Consider the following 26,086-nt stretch of genomic DNA (forward strand, 5'->3'; position numbering starts at 1 on the left):
TTGGTTGATATGTTTGTATTCTTAAAAGTATTTGGTTGATATGTTTGTATTCTTAAAAGTAATTGGTTGATATGTTTGTATTCTTAAAAGTAATTGGTTGATATGTTTGTATTCTTAAAAGTAATTGGTTGATATGTTTGTATTCTTAAAAGTTGCTGAGATGAAGACTGATAGCACTGAAGAGCCCCTTTGAACTATCAATAGATTTTATGAGGCTGTGAGCCTTAAAGATGAACTGACACAAAATTTTAGCAAATTTATCTGAAGGTATTGATGTTTTTTTATCATTTGTGATTGTTTTTGATGTCTGAGGTGATCTGACTGTAAAGATGTTTTAGGATTAAAATCGACAAAACTATATCATGGTTGAAACAATCGGAAGAAAAATGTGTGAAATGACATCACTAGTTGTTATCGTTGCAATAGTTGATATCAGCTATTGTGTTCAAGCTGCAGCGTTACACATCTCTATTTTGTCAGTCTCTTTACAACTATATACATTATAATCACACTTTCGCTTGATTCGAGCATTTTAACCGCAATCAAGTTATGTCAATTTTAATCTTGAAACAATCATAACAGTCAGGCAACTTCAAACATCGAAAAACAATCACAAATGATAGAGAATACCGATACCTTCTGATAAATTTGTTAAAGGTTGACTTGCAACAAAATTCACATTACACTTATTTGGTATCAAAATATTCACCATGTCTTGCTCTGCTGTGTTGTAGGTGGAAAATATGTGGAAATGTAATTACAAGCTCTTGAAAGCTAAAAAAACAAACAATTAATCGCAGCCATCATGGAAACGCCGTAGAATAGAATCCTTTTATTCCGACGACGTACTCAAATTGATGTGATTATTGTTTTGACACTTGATGTTATCATGTGTCAAAACAATAACCTTTTATACCTTGCGGATTTATTTCTCGCCCAAGTGTTCAGAGGAAACCTGATCATCTGTGTTTTTGGTATTCAAAAGGTCTTCAATATTCTAAGAGCTTAAACTGTAAATTGTAAACTTACAAACATACACAAGCGTTGACGTAATCATTGCGCAGTTATCTAGTCTAGATTGCTAGTTGCTCTTTCAAAATATAGACGACCCTCAGTTGTTCCGACTAAAACAAACTGGGCCATGTCCGTACATTGACAAAAGTCTGGACATCGAGCATTTGGTACTGTACTGTACATTAAACGGCCTATATTGTCTCACCCAGATACTCCTAGGTTACAATATGGTACAATATGCATATACAGTATACATGTGTGAGTAAAATATTGTTATACCTACAATAGTGTACAGTATAATATTAATAACAGTAGTAATAAACAAGAATTGCTGTACAACACCCTGGTGGGAGCCTAGTGCACGCCTTGCTTGCATCGTCTATCGTGAGAGCCAACTATTGATCAATGTTGTCATTCTTTGGACAGACAAGGCCGCATCGAACAATCGTCCGAACAATCAAAAGTCCAGAAGTCCAAGGGAGCTGGTGTCAGCTGTATATTCATAGGTATTGAAACACATACCGGTAGATTAAATGTTGCCCTGTTCAAGCTACGTTATGTCTATGACGATTCTTGATAGGTATTGAAACACATGCCGGTAGATTAAATGTTGCCCTGTTTAAGCTACGTTATGTCTATGACGATTCTTGATAGGTATTGAAACACATGCCGGTAGATTAAATGTTGCCCTGTTCAAGCTACGTTATGTCTATGACGATTCTTGATAGGTATTGAAACACATACCGGTAGATTAAATGTTGCCCTGTTCAAGCTACGTTATGTCTATGTCTATGACGATTCTTGCCGCTGATGAAGCAATTTCAGAAAAGATTGAAGAGAAATTTAAAGAAACTCTAATGAGATATTTTTACTAATAATGGGAGAAAATAGACTTAAAATCTTATATCGGTGTCACAGATGAAAGTCTAATATAACTCTGTCAAATATGGGAACCCACCTAGTTTATAACAATAGGTTTTTATATTGTGCAAGAGAATAATAGTCACTTGATAATGGGAGTTTTAAGTATAAATAAAAACACTTAGATGTCATGACTTTTTGCAATGATACAGCAAAATGCCTGTTTCATTATTTTTTATTCGCTTATTAAACAATTTTTTAATGTAAGATTGATGAAAAGGTGACATAATATATAAAAATAGCTTACAATCCAAGTTTACCATATACACGTAGAAGTGTTTAATACCGTAATGAATTCCGGTGTATAAATAGAAAATTTAACATCACATTTCAAGTTTGAAAATCCATCCTCGACTTATACGGTAGCCACATTTTCATGACATGAATTCTTGTAAAATTCAGCTTCAACAACCATGGCGAATCAAAATTTTATGATATAACGGAGGGATATATTTATAAACTAGTAAAGTTCTAGTAATCCTACTTCACATGAGAACTATCAAGCGCAATGTCCCATTCTTCGTTCAATATGTCATTGCTAGGATTCTCTTTTGAAATAACGTGTTTTTTTCGCATTTAACGCTTTTTGCGTAGTATCTACCCGCAAGTTCACACTTTGGTAATTCATTTGGCACATCCAGCATTGTCCATCTATCCTTTTTCTTGTACATGAATAACGATTCCTGACGGAAATTTGTCTTGTGGTATGGCTTTTATGTTAAAAATGTATATACATGTATTACCAAAGGTGGCAGTTTTGTTCCATTTTCTGTAATCGGGCCAATACGATGACGGAGTTTTGGTTTTTTGTGTTTATGGTCTTCACTAAAACCGTCGTCTCTCGTTGTTTTGTTAATTGCTGTACGTATTGCCAACATCACAAAAACATGGGCATTTTTGTTGATGACACAGTTGAATGCCATTTCCTCAGCTACACATTGTGACATTGGCCGCTTCTGATGCCGCTAAACTATTAGCGATCGAATGATTTGAGCCAGAGATGGGCATCAGCTTATACGGCAGGTATATGGCAAAACAAAAAGTTTAAAATCAAGCTTTAAACTAGTGCTGGGTACGAGTACTTCTTGGCCAATGAGTTTAGACTCCTCTCATTCCCTTCGAGTTTTTCGAGTATCGGGTAGCTGGTAGTGCTTGGCAAGAGTAGGGCCTACTTATTGGCCAACGGGTTTTTTCGGGTATCGAGTTTGTTGATACGGGTTTTATGTCTAAAATTTTCAAATATCAGACATTAAAACTTACAATGCAATTATAATTCTATTAAATTTATTTTAATATTTTTTACTATTTTCTATTGACCGATATTCATGTTCGTTGCATTAAAAGGCGGGTTGTTAAACAGTGATTAGAGCGCAGGAGGCAATAGACCGACTTTTTGTCTACTCTATTCGACGGAATCGTGAACCGAAACCCGAACTCGCAAGTCAAAACCCCAACCCACAAGATCGAAATACTCAAAATGTCTATTACTCGAGAGGAGATAAACCCGCGAGTTCAACGAGTTTTATTACCCTTGCCCATCACTACTGTAAAACTCAACTTATACACTTTGTCGACTTGTACGCCGGGGTACAAGTTATTTATTCAAGTACAATTTATTCAAGTTGAAGTTATTGTCTCATGGCAGTATTTAACATCAGTTCTCAATTTGCAATGCTTGTGCTAAAAAATCATCAGTTTTAAGTTTTATGTCTCGATCAGTCAACGATTTACAAAGCTCATAACAAGAAAGTTAATTTCTGTTGCCACCAAGCTATGTTTCTAAAATTGTCTGTGATTGAAACAGATTTTATGGTTTTGAAGCTCACAACACACAAATGATGCAACTCTGATTTGTCACAATATAAACTCTAGACTTGGCTAAATATCTACAGCCCTCTACCTATCTCATGCATGTTGGGAGTTTTTGAAGGTGAATACTTTTATGTAGCGGCCCTTCAATTGTGAACTCGCTAACGGCAGCAGAAGTGTGGTGACACTTTTACTAGTTGGACACATGGTGCATGAAAGTCATTGGTGACAGAAGCTAAAGTCAGCTTTGAAATATGTTGCTACAGCTCATCTGAAGTAAGGGGCTCATTAGAACTAAAGGTTTCCGTTTGTGACTAGCTCTGTATGCCCAAAAGATAAAAATTTATTTAAAAAAGACACTAAAAGTTAAAGGTGATTTTTTGCCATGTCCCGAAGCTAAATGCTGCTCCAGACCAATAATATGTCCAACATTAGCCTGCTTCACAGTAGTATTCTTGTTTAATTCCAAGGTGGGAGAATTTTTAAAAAGTGGTGAATGTCCCAACGCTGCCGATGCATTGCTTTTTGTAAGCAGCTCATCTATTAATGCTGACTGGTAATATATTTTGATTTATGAAAATTTCAGGACACTAAGTTAATCCTCTAGCCAATAATTCTTTTGCATTTCAGTTTTGCAAAATACAGTAATACTTCAACTTACAAGTGCTCCAACGTACGAGAAACTTGAGATACGAGCCAGCTTTTAAGCAAGTTTTAGCACTAACATACGAGCCATGTTTGAGATACGAGCACGTGAGTCAGTTGCCAAGTATGCCGGAGGTGTTTTATGACAACAGCATCAATCTGTATTTTTCAACTGCACAGGTTATACTTTGGTACCGTGTTTTTGTGCGCACTTTTCAGTGCAGAGTTATGTGAATTAAAAGTACTGTGCGTAGACCGAAAGTTTGCCAGTAAAATGAAAAATAATGCGAAGGAAAAGCACATGATAACAATTGATATTAAACGGAAAATTATTGAAAAATATGCGAAATGTGTATGCATGATTGAGCTAGCTCAGCAATATGACAGAAATACATCCACAATTATCAAACAGAAGGATTATATTCAGGGCATTTAGCTCGCAAAATGACTAACCGTAGTTTCTAAACGACGCAGCGATCTTCACCACCGCTGATGGAGAGACCGCTCAGGCATTGGATAAAAGATAAACAATTGGCCGGTGACAGCGTAACTGAAACGACGCTATTTAAAAAGGCCGGTGCTATCTATCAAAACTATAAAAATAGACATTCGGACAAGTTGGCTAGTGGTCGTGCATTAAACCTTTGTGACGACACCTGTGTTCGTCCTAATCGCAACATGTTGAAAGGGCGACAAAGGCAAACGTCCTTAGATACGTTCATCTTAAAACGGCCGGCTAGTCATGAAAGCGAAACAAAGGAAAAATTAGCTAACTAGCGAGAAACTTCAAACTATGAACGCCGAAGAAATTTTAATTACGTTAAGTTAAAAATGAAAGTTTGCTTTTAGATTTGCTTCTAAGTTTGTCTTTTAAGACTTTAATAAAATCCGAATTTATCAAAGTCAACTGTTGTAATGAAGGATAACTTATATATCTCTCTCTGGCAAATGCTAGCGTTAGCTGCTATTGTATGTATTTAATTTTACATTTTAATTTAACACATTTCCTTGCATTATTTTTTATTTGTTGCTTTTTGAAAGCAAGTGGTAAGTTAGGACAATAACCAACATGTTCTTTATGTTACAATATCTTGTTTTGAGTGTTTTATTTGCATTTTTCAGAGTATGGAAACCAATAAATATATATTTAATTGTTCTATATATAAATAAATTGCACCAACATGCGAGTAAATTGGCATACGAGCTCAGTCTTGGAACGCATTAAGCTCGTAAGTTGAAGTATGACTGTAGTAATATTTCTGTTATTAGGAAGATGATCACAAATTTATTTGTTCATACTGTTTATGGTAGTTGAACAGATGCAGCAAGTTTTGACATGAAAAATAGCAAAGTGAGTTCAACTCCGTGTAAGTCACTGAGTTGAACTTCGTGTAAGTCACTGAGTTGAACTTCGTGTAAGTCACTGAGTTGAACGTAGTCACAAAGATGTTACCGTGATTTGCAACTACTCAGAAATATGGCTTTGGTTGAGAAAACCAAACCTGATCCTTAAAAATGACTCAACGGAGTGTTACAGGGAAAGGGTTCTACTGACTCACGACATCATCTCCGCCAGTTGCTGTCTTGCAAAATCAGTGAATGTTAGAAAGCATGCTATCTGTGTAAATTTACTTAGAAAAGATTATCTAATTAAAGTCAAATGATTCTTAATCAAATTGATTGGTTCGATATGGTGTTAATCAAATCGATTGGTTCGATATGGTGTTAATCAAATCGATTGGTTCGATATGGTGTTAATCAAATTGATTGGTTCGATATAGTGTTAATCAAATCGATTGGTTCAATATGGTGTTAATCAAATCAATTGGTTCGATATGGTGTTAATCAATTTTAACAACCAAAAATTTTACAAATTGTTTATTTGGTTTTGCTTATCAGTACAAATTAATCATCATCAATGGGTTTTAAACATTTAGAAAATCCGTAAGTTCTGGAGACCAATTAAACGTCCATGAACATTCCATGACAAGGAGGACCAGCAAATGTGCACAATAATGCGCTATAAACTGTTAAAGTAGCAGCAAAACTAGCTAATAAATTATTTTTATGACAGCTCCAAGCGCCGTTGAATCCCTTCCCAATATTCTTCAAAGGCATACCAAGCCTCTAATTAGCATCGCTTGTATTGCCATGCCAATTTAGCCCCAATGCTAAGAATCTTAAATAACTCCCTTTACACCTGTTTTTGTTTATCTTCACCTACTTTCTACCCTTGCTTTTCCCAGTCTATATTTTCTTCTCCTTTTCATGCCTGCTCTCTTCTTTTTGTGAACAAAACAACACAAAGCTGTTACCCAGTACTCAGCTGCAACGATGGCACACCAACTTTTCCGTTGCCACCAGCCTGCACCACCACGGCGTCACACGCCTGTAGCGCAATAGCTAAAACCAATTCCGCGACAGCCTCTGCTGCCAACACTTGTGCGCAAGCCTCAAACCTCTCAGCAGCCACCGCTGCTACTCTATAGTCTCTGTTTGCCTTGACTGCCACGCACTGAAAGTTTCCTGTCAACAAAAAAGAGAGGCACGACAACTTAGCTCAGTTCACACGTTTTGCTCTCTATATTAAAAATTTTCTTTCTAATGCTAATTTGCTGCCCTATACAGCGATTCCTACTAACAGTCCTCTTGGCTCTGTGAAAGCAAGCTTTTGTATCACTGGCTAGTCACAGGAAAGCTTCGGTTATTCAAATAATATTCCAGACTTTGCTCCCTTTTTTGCCTTCCTCGTTTAACTTCTCTTTTTCCTGTTTTCATTCTATTTTCCTCTTCTTTGTTTTCCACTTTTAACCTTTCTTTTCCTTTTTTCCTCTTTCGACTCATTTTTCTATTTTCTCAGCAGGCTTAGTGTAGATTAGGAGAGGATTTCTATTCTCATAGGGAACTAAAATAAACATTAAAAGGCCCTGTTTGAACTTCCTGTTCAACTCAATTAAAAAGTCCATTGTTGCTTATTAATTTGTGATGAACTGTATTAGATGGACCCGAAGAACCTCGCACTGCTTGGTGTTCAGACTGTCTGTCCGCTTACTCACAAGTTTTTTGCTGGTTTTCCGCTAACTCTTTGTGTCAAGGAGTCATGTCTATAAAGAGTTTGCATTGCGTAGTTAGCATTAATTTAAGGAAACTTCAAAACCACGAGATATTAAAATCTTTGCACTCTGCTCTTTTAATCTTCAACAGATGTCGTTTTGTGCTGCATCACCATTAATAATGACGTCTCCAGAATTTTAGCTCGTAGTTTATTAGTTTTACAATAGAACTTTCAACACCTTCCCTATTAGCAGCATATCTATCAGATATGCACATGTATCATTCTGGCTTTGTATATATTCTCTTATTGCCTTTCCTAAAATAATATTTGCAACTTGTGGTTTTTACCGTTTTCCTCCAACATTTACTCCGCAATATACAGCAATGTATTAACTAGCTATTAACAAATTTTTTGTCTTCCTGCAGTGTTACGTCGAGAAAAGAGATTACACTTCTGCGATGGCTTGGCTGGACAAAGCTATGACTCTCGATTGTAAGCCAGAGGTGAGCTCTATGTTCCTTACTTTCCTTTTATTCTGCCGGTTGCCCGTCTCTCAGTGACCTGTTGCTGGTCAAGGTAGACCTTGAGCAACCAATCCTTACTTTCTACAAGCACCTGCAACTCTTAATATATAATAAGTTTTTGTGTCGAAGCATATTTTTACATTACTGCTGATGTGCTCTTAAAAATGCTTTCGTATTTAGCAACCCCAAATACCCAACTGCTAAGGGACACCACTTAGGCTGGTTCACACTATATCGCCGTTCATCGGTGTTTTTTCTTCGGGGTTCATCGTCGATTATGTTAACCATGAACCAATGGCATCGACGAAGCACCGCGAACACTTCGGGAAAGTTTGCAGCTGTCAAACTTTCCCGACATTTCGCCGAGCATCAATGACTGACTTTCAAATGTGAACCATTTCGGCTATAGCAGTTCGCAGTCGCCGATATCGTGATTTATTCATTTCTGTTTATGATAGTTGCTGAGGGACTAGTATTTGACTCCAGCACTTAAACATAAAGAGGTTTCTTCGTGAAGATTTAAAAAGAAAAATGATAACACCCCATCACGGAGTATTTGAGGATGCAACGCGGATGGGTTTGTGATAGTGTGAACATTATCATCGACAATCACCAAAGTATTGGGGCATCAACACCGCGATACAGCGATATAGTGTGAACCAGCCTTTAACACTTGTTCCAATACTGCTGCTGCAAGTTGCTAAACTATAGGGTTGATAGATATAAAACAACAGATACACTGCTGCTGATATTTAATTAAAAAAGGTATTATACCATTTAGATATATTTATGGATCTTCTCCGCCATCTTGGAAGACAAGTAATGCTCTATCAATATAGCTCAAAGGCATATTTTCTTATTATGCAAATTTTTTCACAAGATTTAGTGTGATAGTACTTCGTATCAGTATTAATAAGTAACCGTCGAACGAACTTTTAAAATGGTACATAGTAGGCTCTCATTTTAAAAGTTTTTGCTCAAATCATTCGGAGTGAATTTAAAAACAATTGCTATGGCTATTTCAAGTTATATAACTCATTCCTACGTCCACCAACCAGGCAAATTTAGATTCTTATAATTATTTTGAAAGCATTTGTAAATAGTTTAGACGATCACAACTTTATTAGCTCACTGTTTATGGTAGTTGAACACATGCAGCTAAAAGTTGTGATATGAAAGTATCAAATCATACTCAACTCAGACATTTAACTGTGAGTCACTGTGTTAGATGTATCTGCCAGATGTTACCATGATTTGAAACTACTTATAAATATAGCTTTCAATGAGGAAATCAAGCTTTAGCTATAAAATCATTTTAACGGAGTGTTGACAGAGTTTGTGAAATACAACTTCCCTATATTTATTGTTTCCTGTCAACATAAAAACTCATAAGTAGGTTAAATTTGGAACACAGCTCTGCTGAATACACCACATCATCTCTGACAGTTGCCGTCTTGAAAAAATTGTAAATGTTAGTAAGCGGGATATCTGAATAAATTTACTTTTAAAAAATTTATCTAAATCTGTTAATAAGGATATTAGTTGCTGTATATTTGGATAATAGTGATAGCTTCTGAGTAAGTTATTAGACTCAATAAGGTGGTTTGCTGAAGTTGTCCTAATGCAAATATTTATTTGAAAGTTTTCTTTTGCAGGCGTCAATCACTATAACTGAACTTGAATGAATATATTAATATCACTTTGTCATTGTGTGCATGCGTGTCTGTCTGTTAGCTTGTATAAATGTGTAAATACTAGGCGGTTGTACAGTTTTTGAACTATTTAGCCTAAACTACTGCCAGGTCCCGAGTCTGTGCCTTTTGCTAGGTTGCTAAAATATTTGATTTTAAAACTTCTTCTGGTTCCTGAGAACCAGCCTCATAAACACCCTCTTGTGGGCTATCTTATTGCAATGAAAAAGAATCCAGGCACCATGTGGCTTACTGCTAACTTTAAGTTGTGTTTTATTTAAAGTCTGGTCAACAGCATGTTTCAAAATAATATTGAGTTTTGAACCTCTTAAGGAGCTACCTTACGAAATTAAAAATTAAGCCTTATGCCTGTCTGATAACACGGCAGCAATAAATACTGTCAGAAAAATCTCCATACAAGATTGAAATGTTCTGAAATACCTTTAAAATTGCTGCATCATGATTGTACTAATTTTTACAGAATTTGTCAGATAATTTAGCCATTCATCATATGATAATGTTACTAAATTTGTCTCAGCCAGTGCCCATTGGCAGCGCAAGCATTTGTTTCTATTTGGTTGTTTTAGAAAGATGAAAGTTGAATAATCACAAATATTTATCATAGTTTTGTCTAAATGAGAGTCTTATGTTTTCTTTTTTGTTGGTTATCACTCTTTCACTATCTCAGCAGTGATATTGCTTGAGAAAAGTTGACACGAGTTACTTTTGTTTTTCAAAGTAATTCTAACATCTCTCCCGATTAGTAAGACTTTATGATTACCGTACTTTTCGGACTATTAGCCGCTACTTTTTTCTGATGTTTTGAGCCATGCGGCTTATATAAGAGTGCGGCTATTCTGTGACTTTTTCTTTCACCGCTAGGGCGCATTAACCAGAATCTCCGGTTAGTGCGCCTCTAGCGGTGAAAGAAAAAACGAAACAATGCCTAACGGTACTGTTTCGTTAGACACTAGGTTAAAAAGTGTCGTTTAATACCAAACAGTGCCATTAGGCACTGTCCGTTTTAAACAGCAAAGTTGCTGCCATGTTAAAAAGCACCGTCCTGAGTTCTGTGGCCTATACAAAGGTGCGGCCTATGTGTTGTTTTATTATCGTTTTTTTTGGAAAATAAAGCAGATGCGGCTTATATAGGGATGTGGTTTATAGTCCAAAAGGTACGGTATATAAGAAGGGCACTATGGGCTGCATTATATCGTGGTACAGTCCATGCTGCACCATGGACTGTACTGTCGGGCTGCAGTAATTGAATTTTTTTATTTGGACTACACCATGGGCTGCAGCAACTGATTTTTTGCAGCTGTCCATGAGTAAAAAAATTTGCAGAGTAGTTTCTATTTTATTGTTAATAAAATTATTTATGGTGCTTTAACATTTCTATAAAGGATTGTGATTGGCTTGTTGCGGAACAAAAGAACATGTAGGCCTATGATTGGCTAGTGGTAAGATCAATTTTATTTATTCAAAATCACTTTCGGTTCAGGTTTATTTATTCGACTTATAAGATTTGAGCAAAATGTGATGCTTATTAAACCCCTTTCTTTGAGCTACCCAATTGCAAAGTGACACATTGGTAGCGAGTTCGCAGGAATTACTGAGATTGATTCACAGGCAGGTGTTATGCATAAAAAGTGCAATCATATATGCTATTTCTATTGGGATTGTTTTCCTATGACAATTTGACACTCATTACATGGAAGAAGGCTTAGTCTTTCATCTATACTAGCCCCCTGACGGCCCAGTGCAAAGTGAGAGCAATAAGTAACTGCACAATTATTCCAAAATGCTGGTTTACCAAACTGTGTTGCATGTTCGAATCCTGTTAAAAGCAATGTTTTTCCTAACCTCCAGCATGGCCACGACGGGTACAGCTTTTACTATAGAAAGAATTTGCATTCTTTTAAATTGGGTTTTTTAGAAGTAATTATCTGGTCATTGCTTTCATCTCAATCCATTATCACTCAGAATACCTGATGTGGTGAATACTTTTATGTAGTGTCACCTAGTTACCTTTTCTCCATTTTTATGGCTGTAATTGAATTCATTTTATTGGTTGCTTCTCACTTTACAAAACATTGTTGCATATTAAGAAAAACAGCCATTTTGTGTTTATATTCTTTTGATGCGGAAAATTGCGTGTTTTTTTGTCGAAAACTGTAAATTATACTAATGAATTAAAAAGTGCTGATGATTCCATTGACAACATTCTTAGACAAGTTTCACTTTGTACATTGGCTTAGGCTTTAGGGATGCAAATAAATTATTTAAAAAAAAAACAATTAACATACTGTTTTGATTTCGGTTAATGAAGTTTTAGGTAATTATTAATGGAATTATCGGCTCCGCTCACAATTTTTATGAGGAAGTTGGTTAAGCTGTGCCAAATTTGTCCATTTGCTGGATAAATTGTCTAATTTTCACAAAATTGTCTGACAAATTCTGTAAAAATTAATAGGCCTACAATCATGATGCAGCAATTTTAAAGGTACATGTATATTAGAACATTTCCATTTTGTATGGGGATTTTTTTTGACAGTATTTATTGCAGCACTGTCTGGTTCTCATAGACATTCTCTCACTCAATAAGTCCTTGAAAGATCTACAGAAAATACCTCTTTATTCTAAGATCCTTTTTACTAGCTATTGATTGTGGTTTCCTGAAATTAATGTGATGCCATTCACTGTCACTGAATTGACCATCTTCTTTAGGCAAAGGCTGAAATATGGATATGCACCTGCTTCCTTTACTTGTCTCATAAATTTCACACGGCTTTATGTCATCCTTTTTCATTTTTCACGCTTCAACTTTGACACCTAACAGATGATCTATTAGTTTAATACTCTATTAAAACACCAGAAGATATTTTTACTCTTCTTACTTTTTCCCTTTTCTGATTTAAGATAATAATGGGTTTTAAAACACCCATCTCTATCATTCTAAACATCCCTAACTTCCGTTCCTAAAAAGCTAGGCTCTGTCCAATATTTATGGGCGGAGCTTGTTGTGCCGATTGCGTTGTTTACGAGACGGATATTGAAGCGCTTTAAAAAAGCCTTAATGACTTTGAAGGTTAGTGGACCAATCTTTATGTTGAGTACAAAATCAGAATCAGCATGTCTGATTTATCTAAAAAATACGATGAAAGTTGTAGGCCTACGTTACAGTTATGGTTTAATGTTTGAGGTGGTCCGACTGCCAGGATGTTTCAAGATTAAAATCGACAAAACGTGATCGTGGTTAAAATGCTCATGATGACGAAGATGAGGTCATCAGGAGAGTGTTGGATATTTTATATTGTACAAGTGTGCTTGTGGAAAATCGTAAGAGTGCTATTAAAATGAGCTTTTTCATAAAAAATGCCCTTCAATTATTTATAAATTCATGAGCATCCTTGGGATAATATTACAACGACGCTGGTGACTTCCTGCTGTGTCAAGGCACCGTATTACCTCTAGTTCACTATGATCTTTCACAGCAGTAACCAAATGTCCTAAGGATTTCGGTTCAGGATTAGGACAGCTTAGGATTTTACATGGTAGGAGTACTGACACATTTTATTGTACATAGCTAACGTCTTCTGCACAGGATGCCAGAATCAATGAGATCTGCAAAACATTTATTCGAGCTCTGTAGCTTTGTTTTTTTACCGCTGCGGCTAGGTAGCTTCTGGCTGTGAATTAAATTGTTTTGTGACCATTCCAACCTGGTAATCGTATCTAGAGATTTGGCTTTGGTTGATTATATTAAACTTATGTGTTAATCAACGTATACTGCCACATCTCTGTATACAAAGTTAATTTTTTTTAATATGTTACAACCATCGTATGTGGGAGCGGAAATTTTTTGTTTGTTGTTGTAATTGTCCAGCTATAGCTATTAACACCTTTGAATAAAGAATTCGTGTTGCAGAAGGTTTGATCATAGAGCCTCCCATTTGCCAGTCCGATGCCCTATCAATTTAGCCACACGAGCTGATAGATTCACTAGGTGATATATGTCGCTATATGGGAGCAAATACGCTACGTTTTCGGTCACGACGCGAAGTCATTACGTAATGTCATGAGAAGCCTTAGTTTTTATTAGTAAGATTACTCAAATTATTCATTGGCACTGTGCTAGGCTAATAACAAGTTGCAGGCAACTCTTAAAACCTCTCATTGTTTATAAGCTGATTTATAATTCCCGGGCAATGCCGCGTAACACAGCTAGTCTATATATAAATGCGAAAGTATGTCTGTCCTTCCAGCTATAGATCTTAAAATCTTGGATTAAAGATACTGAAGAATCTCGGTCCTACCATTCACCACTCTGACGCCGTACCCATTAGGCCAGCGAGATTGAGTTGGTAGCATGCTGATATAAATCATTATAGGAGAGCAAATACCCGATGGCATGCGTATGACGATGGCATGCGTATGACGCAGGGTCATAGCGTAACATCACGAGAAGCTGTTGGCTCACATTATTAAACGTACTCAAATTTACCATTGGCAATGTGCCAGGGTAATAGCAAGCAGCTCTCATTACTTCTCATTGTTTATAAGACAAAACACTGTTCTCATGATATGTAGTTTGAAAGTTAGAATGGTTTTTATATATTAATACAAATCAATTTTCTGTCCAAAAAGGCTTTTCTATTACCCGGGCAACGCCGGGTAGCACAGCTAGTATATACAGTCAAACATGGATAACTCGCCCACGGATAGCTCGAACACATGGTTAATTCAAACGGTTTCTTTGGTCCGTTCCCACGTAATGATAAATTGCTATAGATAACTCGAACTCAACACTATTAACTCGAACTGTTTTTGCCGAACGGCTACCGAAACGATTGTTATCGCTTTAGAAAATCACTTTATTCCAAGCCATAGAGGTAAACCTCAACTTTTCGTAATTCATAAGCGTCGTTATTACCACCATCGGCAAAATATTTTTGTCAACGACTTTTCTAAAGGTTTGGTGAAATTTGATTTATACCAAACATCCTCTTAGCGATCGCCCTTCGGAAGCAAGGAAAGTGGTATTCGTTAAGAGCAACACTCCGAGGCAGTTCAATTAGAAGTTTTACGAGGTTTTACGGTACATTGTATATCACTCTATCACTCACGCTTTTTGAATGGATACTTATTGAACGTACATGTATTCTGTGTTTAGGTCAAACGATGAATAGTTTTCCGACATTGATTCCGTGTTGAATCAACGTCGGAATGTTGAATGTTTAAAACGTCTTAAAAATTGTTGTAATTAAACGTATACGTTGTCTTAGCTAAAAAAATATTCATCGTTTGACCTAAACACAGAATACGTGTGTACATTCAATAAGTACCCATTCAAAAAGCGTGAGTGATATACAATGTACCGTAAAACCTCGTAAAACTTCTAATTGAACTGCCTCGGAGTGTTGCTCTTAACGAATCCCAAGTAAAGTGAGGTAATCTTTGCGTAAACTTCAAGAAAAATCGGCAAAATTAATCGTGGGTAAAACGCTCAAAAGAAAACGATGTCTTTTCTTTTGAGCATTTCAACAACAATCAAGTTTTGCCAATGTCAATCTAAAAAACGTCCTAGCAATAACATCACTTCAAACAACAAACCAATCTCAAGTAATAGAAAAATATCTATACTTTTTGATAAAAACGTTTTAAACTTTACATTAGAAGCATTTAATTTGAAACAAGCCATTTGTGCTTTTGATTTATATTATAGTTTGTATATGTACATGTATCTACTAATAAATAAGTAAATACATGGACTTGTGACAGTGCTCTGATAACTTGAACGCTCTGATAATTCGAACACTTTCGCTCGGTTCCGTGAAGTTCGAGTTATCCATGTTTGACTGGATGTAAAACGCAATGTCCAGCTATAGCGAAAAAGTTTTATGAATGAGAAATCCACTGCAAACTGGATTTGAACTCACAACCATCAGTTCTGCGGACAACCATTTATCCAATACACTACACTGTTCAACTGGCTATACCATGGAATAAATTGGGCACATACCTGGAACACATGACAATCTTTCATGGCTTCATGGTAAACGCTGAAGCTAGCGTTATGTGTAAAGACATACCAGAAGAAAAATCCGTGAATAAAATACCATGAGGAAAATGCATGCCATTCCTAATACCATAAGAGAAATGTATGCCCATACGTGAAGAAAAAATGTGTAAACTCATATAGCCAACATGACTATTGCAATCAGTATAGATCTGTAGTAGGCACTGCGGCCAGTGCGATATGAATTACACAAAAATAAATATATTAAATAAAAATAGCGCAGTACACGGAAATAAACAAACACCTTCACTTAGAAGTTATCATGATAAATGTTGTATATGTTGATTAAAAGTAAATTTTCTGTGCAAAATTTTTTTTATTTGTGCAACGCCAGGCATTTAGTCATTACTGTGATAAAGAGCCATGTCGGTTCGTCTGTTCGAAGCCATGGTTAGTTGTTGGAAAAATATTGCATCATACAGGATTTAAACTGGGGACATTAAGCTTGGTAGACCAACCCTCTAACACCCTCACCAATCGACCACCTTGCCATATCTTGGTAGACCAACCCTCTAACACCCTCACCAATCGACCACCTTGCCATATCTTGCTAGACCAACCCTCTAACACCCTCACCAATCGACCACCTTACCATATCTTGCTAGACCAACCCTCTAACACCCTCACCAATCGACCACCTTGCCATATCTTGGTAGACCAACCCTCTAACACCCTCACCAATCGACCACCTTGCCATATCTTGGTAGACCAACCCTCTAACACCCTCACCAATCGACCACCTTACCATATCTTGGTAGACCAACCCTCTAACACCCTCACCAATCGACCACCTTGCCATATCTTGGTAGACCAACCCTCTAACACCCTCACCAATCGACCACCTTGCCATATCTTGCTAGACCAACCCTCTAACACCCTCACCAATCGACCACCTTACCATATCTTGCTAGACCAACCCTCTAACACCCTCACCAATCGACCACCTTGCCATATCTTGGTAGACCAACCCTCTAACACCCTCACCAATCGACCACCTTGCCATATCTTGGTAGACCAACCCTCTAACACCCTCACCAATCGACCACCTTACCATATCTTGGTAGACCAACCCTCTAACACCCTCACCAATCGACCACCTTGCCATATCTTGGTAGACCAACCCTCTAACACCCTCACCAATCGACCAATCGACCACCTTACCACATCTTGGTAGACCAACCCTCTAACACCCTCACCAATCGACCACCTTGCTATATCTTGGTAGACCAACCCTCTAACACCCTCACCAATCGACCACCTTACTATATCTTGGTAGACCAACCCTCTAACGCCCTCACCAATCGACCACCTTACCATATCTTGCTAGACCAACCCTCTAACACCCTCACCAATCAACAACCTTGCCATATCATGGTAGACCAACCCTCTAACACCCTCACCAATCGACCACCTTACCATATCTTGCTAGACCAACCCTCTAACACCCTCACCAATCAACAACCTTGCCATATCTTGATAGACCAACCCTCTAACACCCTCACCAATCGACCACCTTGCCATATCTTGGTAGACCAACCCTCTAACACCCTCACCAATCGACCACCTTACCATATCTTGCTAGACCAACCCTCTAACACCCTCACCAATCAACAAGCTTGCCACATCTTGGTAGACCAACCCTCTAACGCCCTCACCAATCGACCACCTTACCATATCTTGCTAGACCAACCCTCTAACACCCTCACCAATCAACAACCTTGCCATATCTTGATAGACCAACCCTCTAACACCCTCACCAATCGACCACCTTGCCATATCTTGGTAGACCAACCCTCTAACACCCTCACCAATCGACCACCTTACCATATCTTGCTAGACCAACCCTCTAACACCCTCACCAATCGACCACTTTGCCATATCTTGGTAGACCAACCCTCTAACACTCACACCAATCGACCACCTTGCCATATCTTGGTAGACCAACCCTCTAACACCCTCACCAATCAACAACCTTGCCATATCTTGGTAGACCAACCCTCTAACGCCCTCACCAATCGACCACCGTGCCATATATTGCAATAATTGTGCACATAGTTGTTACACCTGACACCTGATTTTTCACCGGACGCGAGACTGTCAGGGTATTAGTTATACATGAAATTAAAAACGCATTAGACAAAAGTATGTATTAAAATTAAATTGTTTTTCTAAGGTATATATCAATCGATAGATTAATAATCAATAACGATGTGTTTTTGTTAGTTTACTGTAGATATATGAATACAGGAGTGTGAGCTCAGTGATGTGTAAGTTAAGAGGTAGAAGTGGTGATAGAGATATGCCAGGAAACTTTATCTAACTTTTATTTTAATAAAAGTTAGATACTAAGTAATCAAGTTTACTTAATAGTAAGTAAACTTGAATTTAATTTTGCTTGTATTTGACATTTTTTGAAGTTTTCATCAGCTTCTTGGCATTCGCTGAGGATACTGATTCATTGAGAAATTTTCGTTTGGTATTTTAGAAATTATTTTAGTTGTAGAGCTGAATATCTGCTCAAGTTTTGTTGTCTTCTGGAAAGTTGGTGTGTTGAAGTGATCATACGTGGAGATTTGACTAATTTGATTGATTATATTATATATTCAGTCAAACATGGATAACTCGAACTTCACGGGACCGAGCGAAAGCGGTCGAGTTATCAGAGCATTCAAGTTATTAGAGCACTGTCACAAGTCCATGTATTTATTTATTTATTTATTAGTAGATACATGTACATATGCAAACTATAATATAAATCAAACGCATAAATGGCTTGTTTCAAATTAAATGCTTCTAATGTAAAGTTTAAAACTTTTTTTTATCAAAAAGTATAGAGATTTTTCTATCATTTGATAGGTTTGTTGTTTGAGGTGATGTTATTGCCAGGACGTTTTTAGATTAAAATTGGCAAAACTTGATCGTTGCTGAAATGCTCAGAAAAAAAGACATCTTTTCCTATGAGCGTTTTAACCAAGATCAATTTTACCGATTTTCCTTGAAGTTTGTGCGAAGGTTACCTCACCTTTCCTTGCTTCCGAAGGGTCATCGCTAAGTGGATGTTTGGTGAAAATCAATTTTCACCAAACCTTTAGAAAAGTCGTTGACAAAAATATTTTGCCGATAGTGGTAATAACGACGCCTATGAATTACGAAAAGTTGAGGTTTACCTCTATGGCTTGGAATAAAGTGATTTTCTAAAGCGATAACAACCGTCTTGGTAGCCGTTGGGCAAAAAACTGTTCGAGTTAACAGAGTTGAGGTCGAGTTATCTAAAGCACTTTATCATTGCGTGGGAACGGACCAAAGAAACCGTTCGAGTTAACCATGTGTTCGAGATATCCGAGGGCGAGTTATCCGAGTTTCACTGTATATGAGATTACTACAAAAATTAAGCTAGTTCATCTCAAGAATGTGTGCCAGTCATAATTAAGTATTACTTTTATTAAATTTGTAGCATGCAAAAGCAGTTAGGTAATCAAAATGATTGTTAAACAATATAGTGCTTCTTACACCATAGGATTTGAGGAAATCGTTACGGCTGGCTTTCGGTTACACGAACTGCTTCCTGTTGAAGGAAGTTGCATTACAATGTTAAATATCCTATCCGTAGTACTCTAAGAATGTGTTAGGGAAACATAAAGCTCAGAACATTGTTCTCCGTCAGAAATATGTACATTTGATAAACATTAGCTTACCTTGTAATTAAAGCAATGAATAGTCAAAATAGAAGGCAACTCCCTCTAATGGCTGAATAGTGCCTGAGGCTGATGCCACTCTTATTATGTTTCCATTTATTATATTTATCAAGACCATGATTCTGTTCACTCAATATTATATTTCTTTTACAAAGGCAGGCCAATTACAAAAAAAACCAAATCACTTATTTTAGTATCAGGCTATCCCAATGTACTGTTATTGATATTATGATATGTAAAAAGCTGTGTGATTTACAAAAGCATAGCCTTGAGGTCTAGAATGCCTGACCTACAAACAGGTTAGGGTTGAATTCCCAAAAAGGAACCTTAAAGGTTGACTTGCAGCAAAATTCACATTACAGTTATTTGGTATCAAAAGATTCACCATGTCTTACTCTGCTGTGTTGTAGGTGCAAAATATGTGGAAATGTGATTAAAAGCTCAAAAACGAACAGTTAATCGCGCCATCGCGAAACTGTCGTAGATTGAAATCAGTTTATTTTTCTGACGTAGTCATTACATTTAGTTACTGTTTTGTCACCTAATGTTCTTATGTAAATTGAAAGGCCAATAAACGGCTCAATATAAAACTTCTCGTAGCACTAGTTTATCACAAATTCTTCGGGTTTTACCGTAGAGTCCTTACCAAATATAGATGATCGCTACTTTGCAGTTTCATTTCAGCTTGGTCTAATCATCTTGCCAAATAGCACGAACAATTTCTACAGCATTTTTCGACCATCACAGGTCACCAACAGGCTCCTCAGGCGCAAGAACAATAGACATGGTTTTATTGAATGCGTAAAGTATATTTGTGAAAATATTTCGACGAATGAGGTTGCGCGAAAGTGTAAACAGAAGCCATCTTGTACAACTACATCCCATTTGAACCGTTTTGGAAAGAGATTCTAATCTACGGCGGTCTCGTGATGGCGGCGATTAACTGTTTGTTTTTGAGCTTTTAAGAGCTTTTAATCACATTTCCACATATTTTGCACCTACAACACAGCAGAGTAAGACATAGTGAATCTTTTGATACCAAATAACTAATGTGAATTTTGTTGCAAGTCAACCTTCAAATTGCTTTCTGCAACTGGGCATGCCTCTAGTCGGCTAGGTACCCTTGCTGAACCCAGACATTTCCAGCCAAGATCGCAGAGGCATTGTGTGTGCAAAAATGATCTTATAAAAAAACACGGCATTCTTTGCTTGCAGTAAGCTATGTAGAACTCATACTCTGTCTTGGCTGATCGCTTGCATCATAGCCATAGACATCATACAGCAAGTGTGTAACACATAATAATAGCTTTTTAGGACAACAACCCTTGAAAAACATTTTAGAAAAACATCTGGCCTGTAAAGTTTCTTCTAAAGTTGTTCTCAATGATTTGGCAGCCAGTGATTCATGGGACATATCGATTTTCAGGACATATAGACATTAGTGCTGTCTGGATTTCTCCTTATTTTTACTTTGATGGCTGTAGCAGCTGAATTTTCATATTTGAAAGCATGTGATAAAAATATTATTTACACCTAATGGTTGTAAATACTAGTGCAACTATGATAGCCGAGGTTGTGGTTTTGTAATATGATACTCATTGAATAGGTGTTTATAACCTCGGTTTGTGGTGAGCAAAACCTGGACCGTGTCTACCAAAAATTGCACCAAACTTGGCAACAAACAGTTTCAAGCTTTGCTAAACTTGCCACTTTTAAAGGTTTGTTAATGATGCACTTGCAAAAACGCATTGTAGAAATTATTGGAAAGTGTCGGGCATTCTTCTAGCATTTGCCATTGTTTTTGATGTTTGAGGTGATCTGACTGCCAAGATGTTTTAAGATTAAAATTGATAAAACTTGATCAGAGTTGATAACTGAGGAAACAGTTGAAAAAATAGAGATAAAAAAGCTTTTAAATGAAGATAAACTTCCTGTCTGTAATATTGTTTTAATCTGGTCTCAGATATTGCTTGTGAAGTCATTGCGTGGGCTCACATGAGTATTATAGGCTTTTATATCATTTAGATGTATCATAGCATGGAGTCTGGCTGTATGTTGGGTACATGCTGACTGTAGGATTTGGGGATTAGCTATATTAATCTGCGCGTAAAAAGGATGATATAACTGATAAAAAATGCAATCCTTTACATGAGTAGCTGTTCAGGTTCCCAATGGCTTTTGCTACCATTTTGGTGTCAAATTTGTCCCTTTCAACCTAGACATCAATGTGGCTCTTCCAAAGACTGTCCTCATGTTTGCAATGAATAGTTTGATTGTGTAATAGGTGCTTTCAGAAGGGTTTTTTGCGGCCCATAATAAAGTCATGGCGCTTCATTTTGTTTCCAATCAGTTTTGTTGCATAATTTTATTTGACATGTTCTTGGTTTCAGCTTATTTCATTTGATGGATTTTTTTAATATCTTTGCGTAATAAATAACTTTCATTTTATAATTAATAGTCTTTATGATCAATAAGTAATACTGAACAAACCATAAAGTCTCCCCATCTGTTAGTCATTAGTGATGGCAATCGGTGCTCAGTGAATTACTCCAAGTTAATTGGAAAAGGGATGTATAAGTTTTTTAATAGAACTGCTCTTCTCCTATTTGTTAAGGATACAAGCCATAAACGCTTTTTGATTCTGTTGATTAAATCTTGTAAGCAATAGAAACAACTGGGCTTTCTCGTGAAAGCATGAGAAATTCTAATCTATGTAAAATTGGGTTAAAATCGTGATTGCGCATTTTTATGGATTGACACATGGAAACATTATATAGATTTTTAATATGTACTTAGAGCGGAAATATTATTTGCTTCATCGCGATTTCTATATATCCTAGATATGTTTCAATATAAGTTTTTTTTTTATTTGGTATCACTTTTTGTTTTTGCCATCTCAAAGCCAGCTTTCATAACTATAATTAGCACCAACAACCCATGGTTTATCAGTAAGGTCATCCTTTTTGCACACATTCAGATGGGTCCTAAATGGGTTCAATTAGTCATCCAGCTCTTACTGCCTACTCAGCCTTCAGCCAGACTGTACTATTAAACAGCTAAATGATGTAAATCCCATACCACTTATAAATCTATACAATGACTTTGCAAAAGATACCGGTGCCCAGTTGAAAACATTATTGAAGATACCGGTGCCCAGTTGAAAACATTATTAAAGATACCGGTGCCCAGTTGAAAACATTATTGAAGATACCGGTGCCCAGTTGAAAACAATATTAAAGATACCGGTGCCCAGTTGAAAAAAATATTAAAGATACCGGTGCCCAGTTGAAAACAATATTAAAGAATAAAGGTTTGCCTTCATTTAAGGTTTACAGATGCGACTGATTGGATTGCACTAGAGATGGCATCCCTTTCTGAGCAGTTGCATCACATTCTATGCAGTTGCATAAATTCTATGCTGAATTTTTCTTGTGTGTCGTTATACTTTTCTCAGGACTATACCATTCGCGAAAACTGCTAAAATTGCGTTCTGTAATAATTTGTTCAGCCAATTGAAAACGATTTGTCGACAATTTCAGTGTGCATGCACAGTTTTGGCAATTCTGTCAGTTTCGGCCAAAGATTATTTTGCATTTCTGAATAGTTTTGTATATTTCGTGATTTCGGTCAAAACATTCGGATCATGTGGCCGTACATTTATGCTGCATCACCTTGTAGTAGCAGATGGAGGAGTAGCCTCCAAGTAGTGAGTAATTCATGTGAAATACTATCTAGATGAGGTCAATGATCTAAGTACCATACCAACCGGCTGACGAGTCTATGGCTAATCCAATTAACAGTCATTGTTTGCGCTGCCGAAGACCATTGTTATATGGGTGGAGCTTTCCCACAATTTAATTAGCCCTGTCCATTTTCGGAAAAGGTATACTACTGCACTGTCCTCATAAAATGACTTGATGACATTCTCAGATATGCTTTAGCAGGTGCTTGTCATGGTTTTGTACTGGTTTATGGAGGTGGTCAGCAGCAGCTCTGCAGCAGACTAGTGACACATATTCCAGGTTTTATCGTGTGTATGGCTTATGCTTGGTTTCTTCTTACAGGGATTCTGTGGCCTTTATAAAGGCTGCTTTTAAAATTAATCTTTAGGATAATACGGAGTTAGTCCACCCACGCTGCAGCCTGTTTATTTCCCGATTTCCACGATTAAACATTTTTCTTAGAATGGTCCTGCCAATTATGGATGACTACTTTTTAGAACATTTCTTGTGGTCTTGATTTGCCTCATGATTTACGTCTTACCCAATTGCGTAATTATACATACACGAGGCAAGCTCTGGGTACAGCTGCAGTTTCAGATTACTATCAAATCTAATAATCAATCATATAATTGTATATCTAATCCTTTATTGTATTTAGGGTTGTATCTCTTCCAATAGAATCGAAGGCATTCTTCTAACCTTTAGTTTCTGGTACTTGTTGCATAAGGCATAAACTACATACTTCTCTTCATTTTTTTTACTTTTTAGCCCTTTTGAAATATTTGTTAAACGCACAGACTCTGATATTAAACGAAAGAGTCTAGTTTGTTGAATGCCTGTCATACGCAATACTGCTCCTGTCACCTCATGCCAACCAATCAGGTAGTAGTAGAGCTTCACTGCGATTTAACTGTTTGGGGGTTTTTTAGGGTAGAAGATTTGAAAATCCTCGTGATTTAAAGAAATATCGCCAAATTGTATGAACGATGTAATCGTGTAATGGTGATCTATTTCACAACTAATCAACACAGTGATCGACACTAAAACAGAAAAAACTAAAGCACACGGGTCTTATAGTCTTGTAATACACTCATTCCATTGTCTTCCTCACACGGGCATTCACAAAATAAATATTTCCAATTATCACGAACACAAAACAATTTCCTTTTAAGTTAAAATATATAAATAGATATTAACAACAATTCTTTTTACACAATAATAATATCAGAAAAATATATCGCAAATCGTCTATTTGCAATATCAAATCCTCTGGTAATTTTTGAAATCGTGAAGCTCCAGGTAGTAGTGCTGCCAAAAGCTAGACCTGACAGTTGTTTGGTCAAGCTGGTAGGTTGGTACTCGTGTCTGCTCTCCTTTGGGTTGCTTAAAAAGTATCATATATCAGCCATTCAAATGTCAAATTGCTTAAAGGTTGACTTGCAACAGTATTCACGTTACAGTTATTTGGTATTAAAAGATTCACCATGTTTTACTCTGCTGTGTAGTAAGTGCAAAATATGTGGAAATGTAATTACAAGTTCTTAAAAGCTCAAAAACAAACAGTTAATCGCGCCATCACGAAACTGCCGTAGATCGGAATCAATTTATTTCTCTGGCTTAGTCAAATGATTTGGTTTGGATTTGGTTTTGACATGTGATGATCTCACGTGAATTGAAAGGCCAATAAAAGGCTCAATATAAAACTTCTCGTAGCACTAGTTCATGACAAACGCTTCGGGTTTTACCGAAGAGCCCGTATCAAATATAGTTGCTCACTATTTTACAGTTTTGTTTCAGGTTGATCTAATCGTCTAGTCGTAATCTGATCATGTGACCCATACTTCCTTCCAAACAGCGCTTTGAATTTCTGCAGCAAAATTTTATGGTAGGTTTTGAGATATCAGTGCTGAAAGTGACAGCATTGCAATGATGATGAAATAGACGCGTAAGGACGATAGACATGGTTTTATTGAATGCGTGAAGTATATTTGTGAAAATATTTCGACGAATGAGGTTGCATGAAAGTGTAAACAGAAGCCATCTTGTTCAGTTACGTCCCATTTGAGCTGTTTTGGAAAGGGATTCCAATTTACTGCAGTTTTGTGATGGCTACAATTAACTGTTAGTTTTTTGAGTTTTTAAGAGCTTGTAATCACATTTCCACTTATTTTGCACCTACAGCACAGCAGAGTAAGACATGGTGAATCTTTTACTACCAAATAATTGTAATGTGAATTTTGTTGCAAGTCAACCTTTAAGTCAGTCTTTTCAGTGTACCTGTTTTTCCATTCTAGCTGAAATCTTCAAGTTAGTTGCCGAAAATGAGTTGTATTATAGGTTAAAACTAGCTTTTCTGTTGGTCATATCAAGTGGACTCCGCAGTTATTAAGAACATGAGTAAATGGCTGACGACATAGGCTTATATTGCATAGGAAATCATTAATTTCTGCTAGAGCTGAGTACACACAGGCCGATAACTGACAAGTTGGCAAAATCTGGATCCAACAATCAATAACCTTCTGAATAATTTGCCGCAATTTGGATTTTTTGTGTTCAGTTTGAAAATGATTATTTTCTAATGATGACCAGTGAAAAAGCAACATTCATGGAGTATGGTTTTAGTTAATCATGAACAAAGAGCGATTTTACTTTTAAATATGTTTCGCTGAGATGATTTTATTGTTTAAATTTTTGTTCAAATTGCCATAAAAGTCACTGAAGTCTCTTTGGATTTTTTTACGCATGACAAAATATCAACAAGGTATTTATTACGGATGGGGTACGTGATGAGTGTTCGTGTGTTCATGTGGTTTTACACGTAGGCCTATCCATAAAATTGAAGCTATCCTCTACATTCCACTTGCTGCAATTTGTGACCGACACAGTAACTACTCTTTGACCCGTGTATATATCAAATAGGCCCCTATGGCA

At 36.7% G+C, this 26,086-nt stretch overlaps 1 protein-coding gene across 2 annotated transcripts in view; it reads left to right on the top strand.

Moving 5' to 3' along the window:
- Positions 1–26,086, top strand: part of LOC137399889 (regulator of microtubule dynamics protein 1-like) — a 50,923-nt gene that overhangs the window by 19,456 nt on the left and 5,381 nt on the right. For both annotated transcript variants that reach the window (XM_068086149.1, XM_068086150.1), the window contains exon 7: positions 7,870–7,947. In XM_068086149.1, the coding sequence (XP_067942250.1) occupies positions 7,870–7,947 (78 nt within the window). The remainder of the gene's footprint in view (positions 1–7,869; positions 7,948–26,086) is intronic.

Source organism: Watersipora subatra, chromosome 7 (assembly GCF_963576615.1).
Source record: "Watersipora subatra chromosome 7, tzWatSuba1.1, whole genome shotgun sequence".
Classification (NCBI taxonomy): domain Eukaryota; kingdom Metazoa; phylum Bryozoa; class Gymnolaemata; order Cheilostomatida; family Watersiporidae; genus Watersipora; species Watersipora subatra.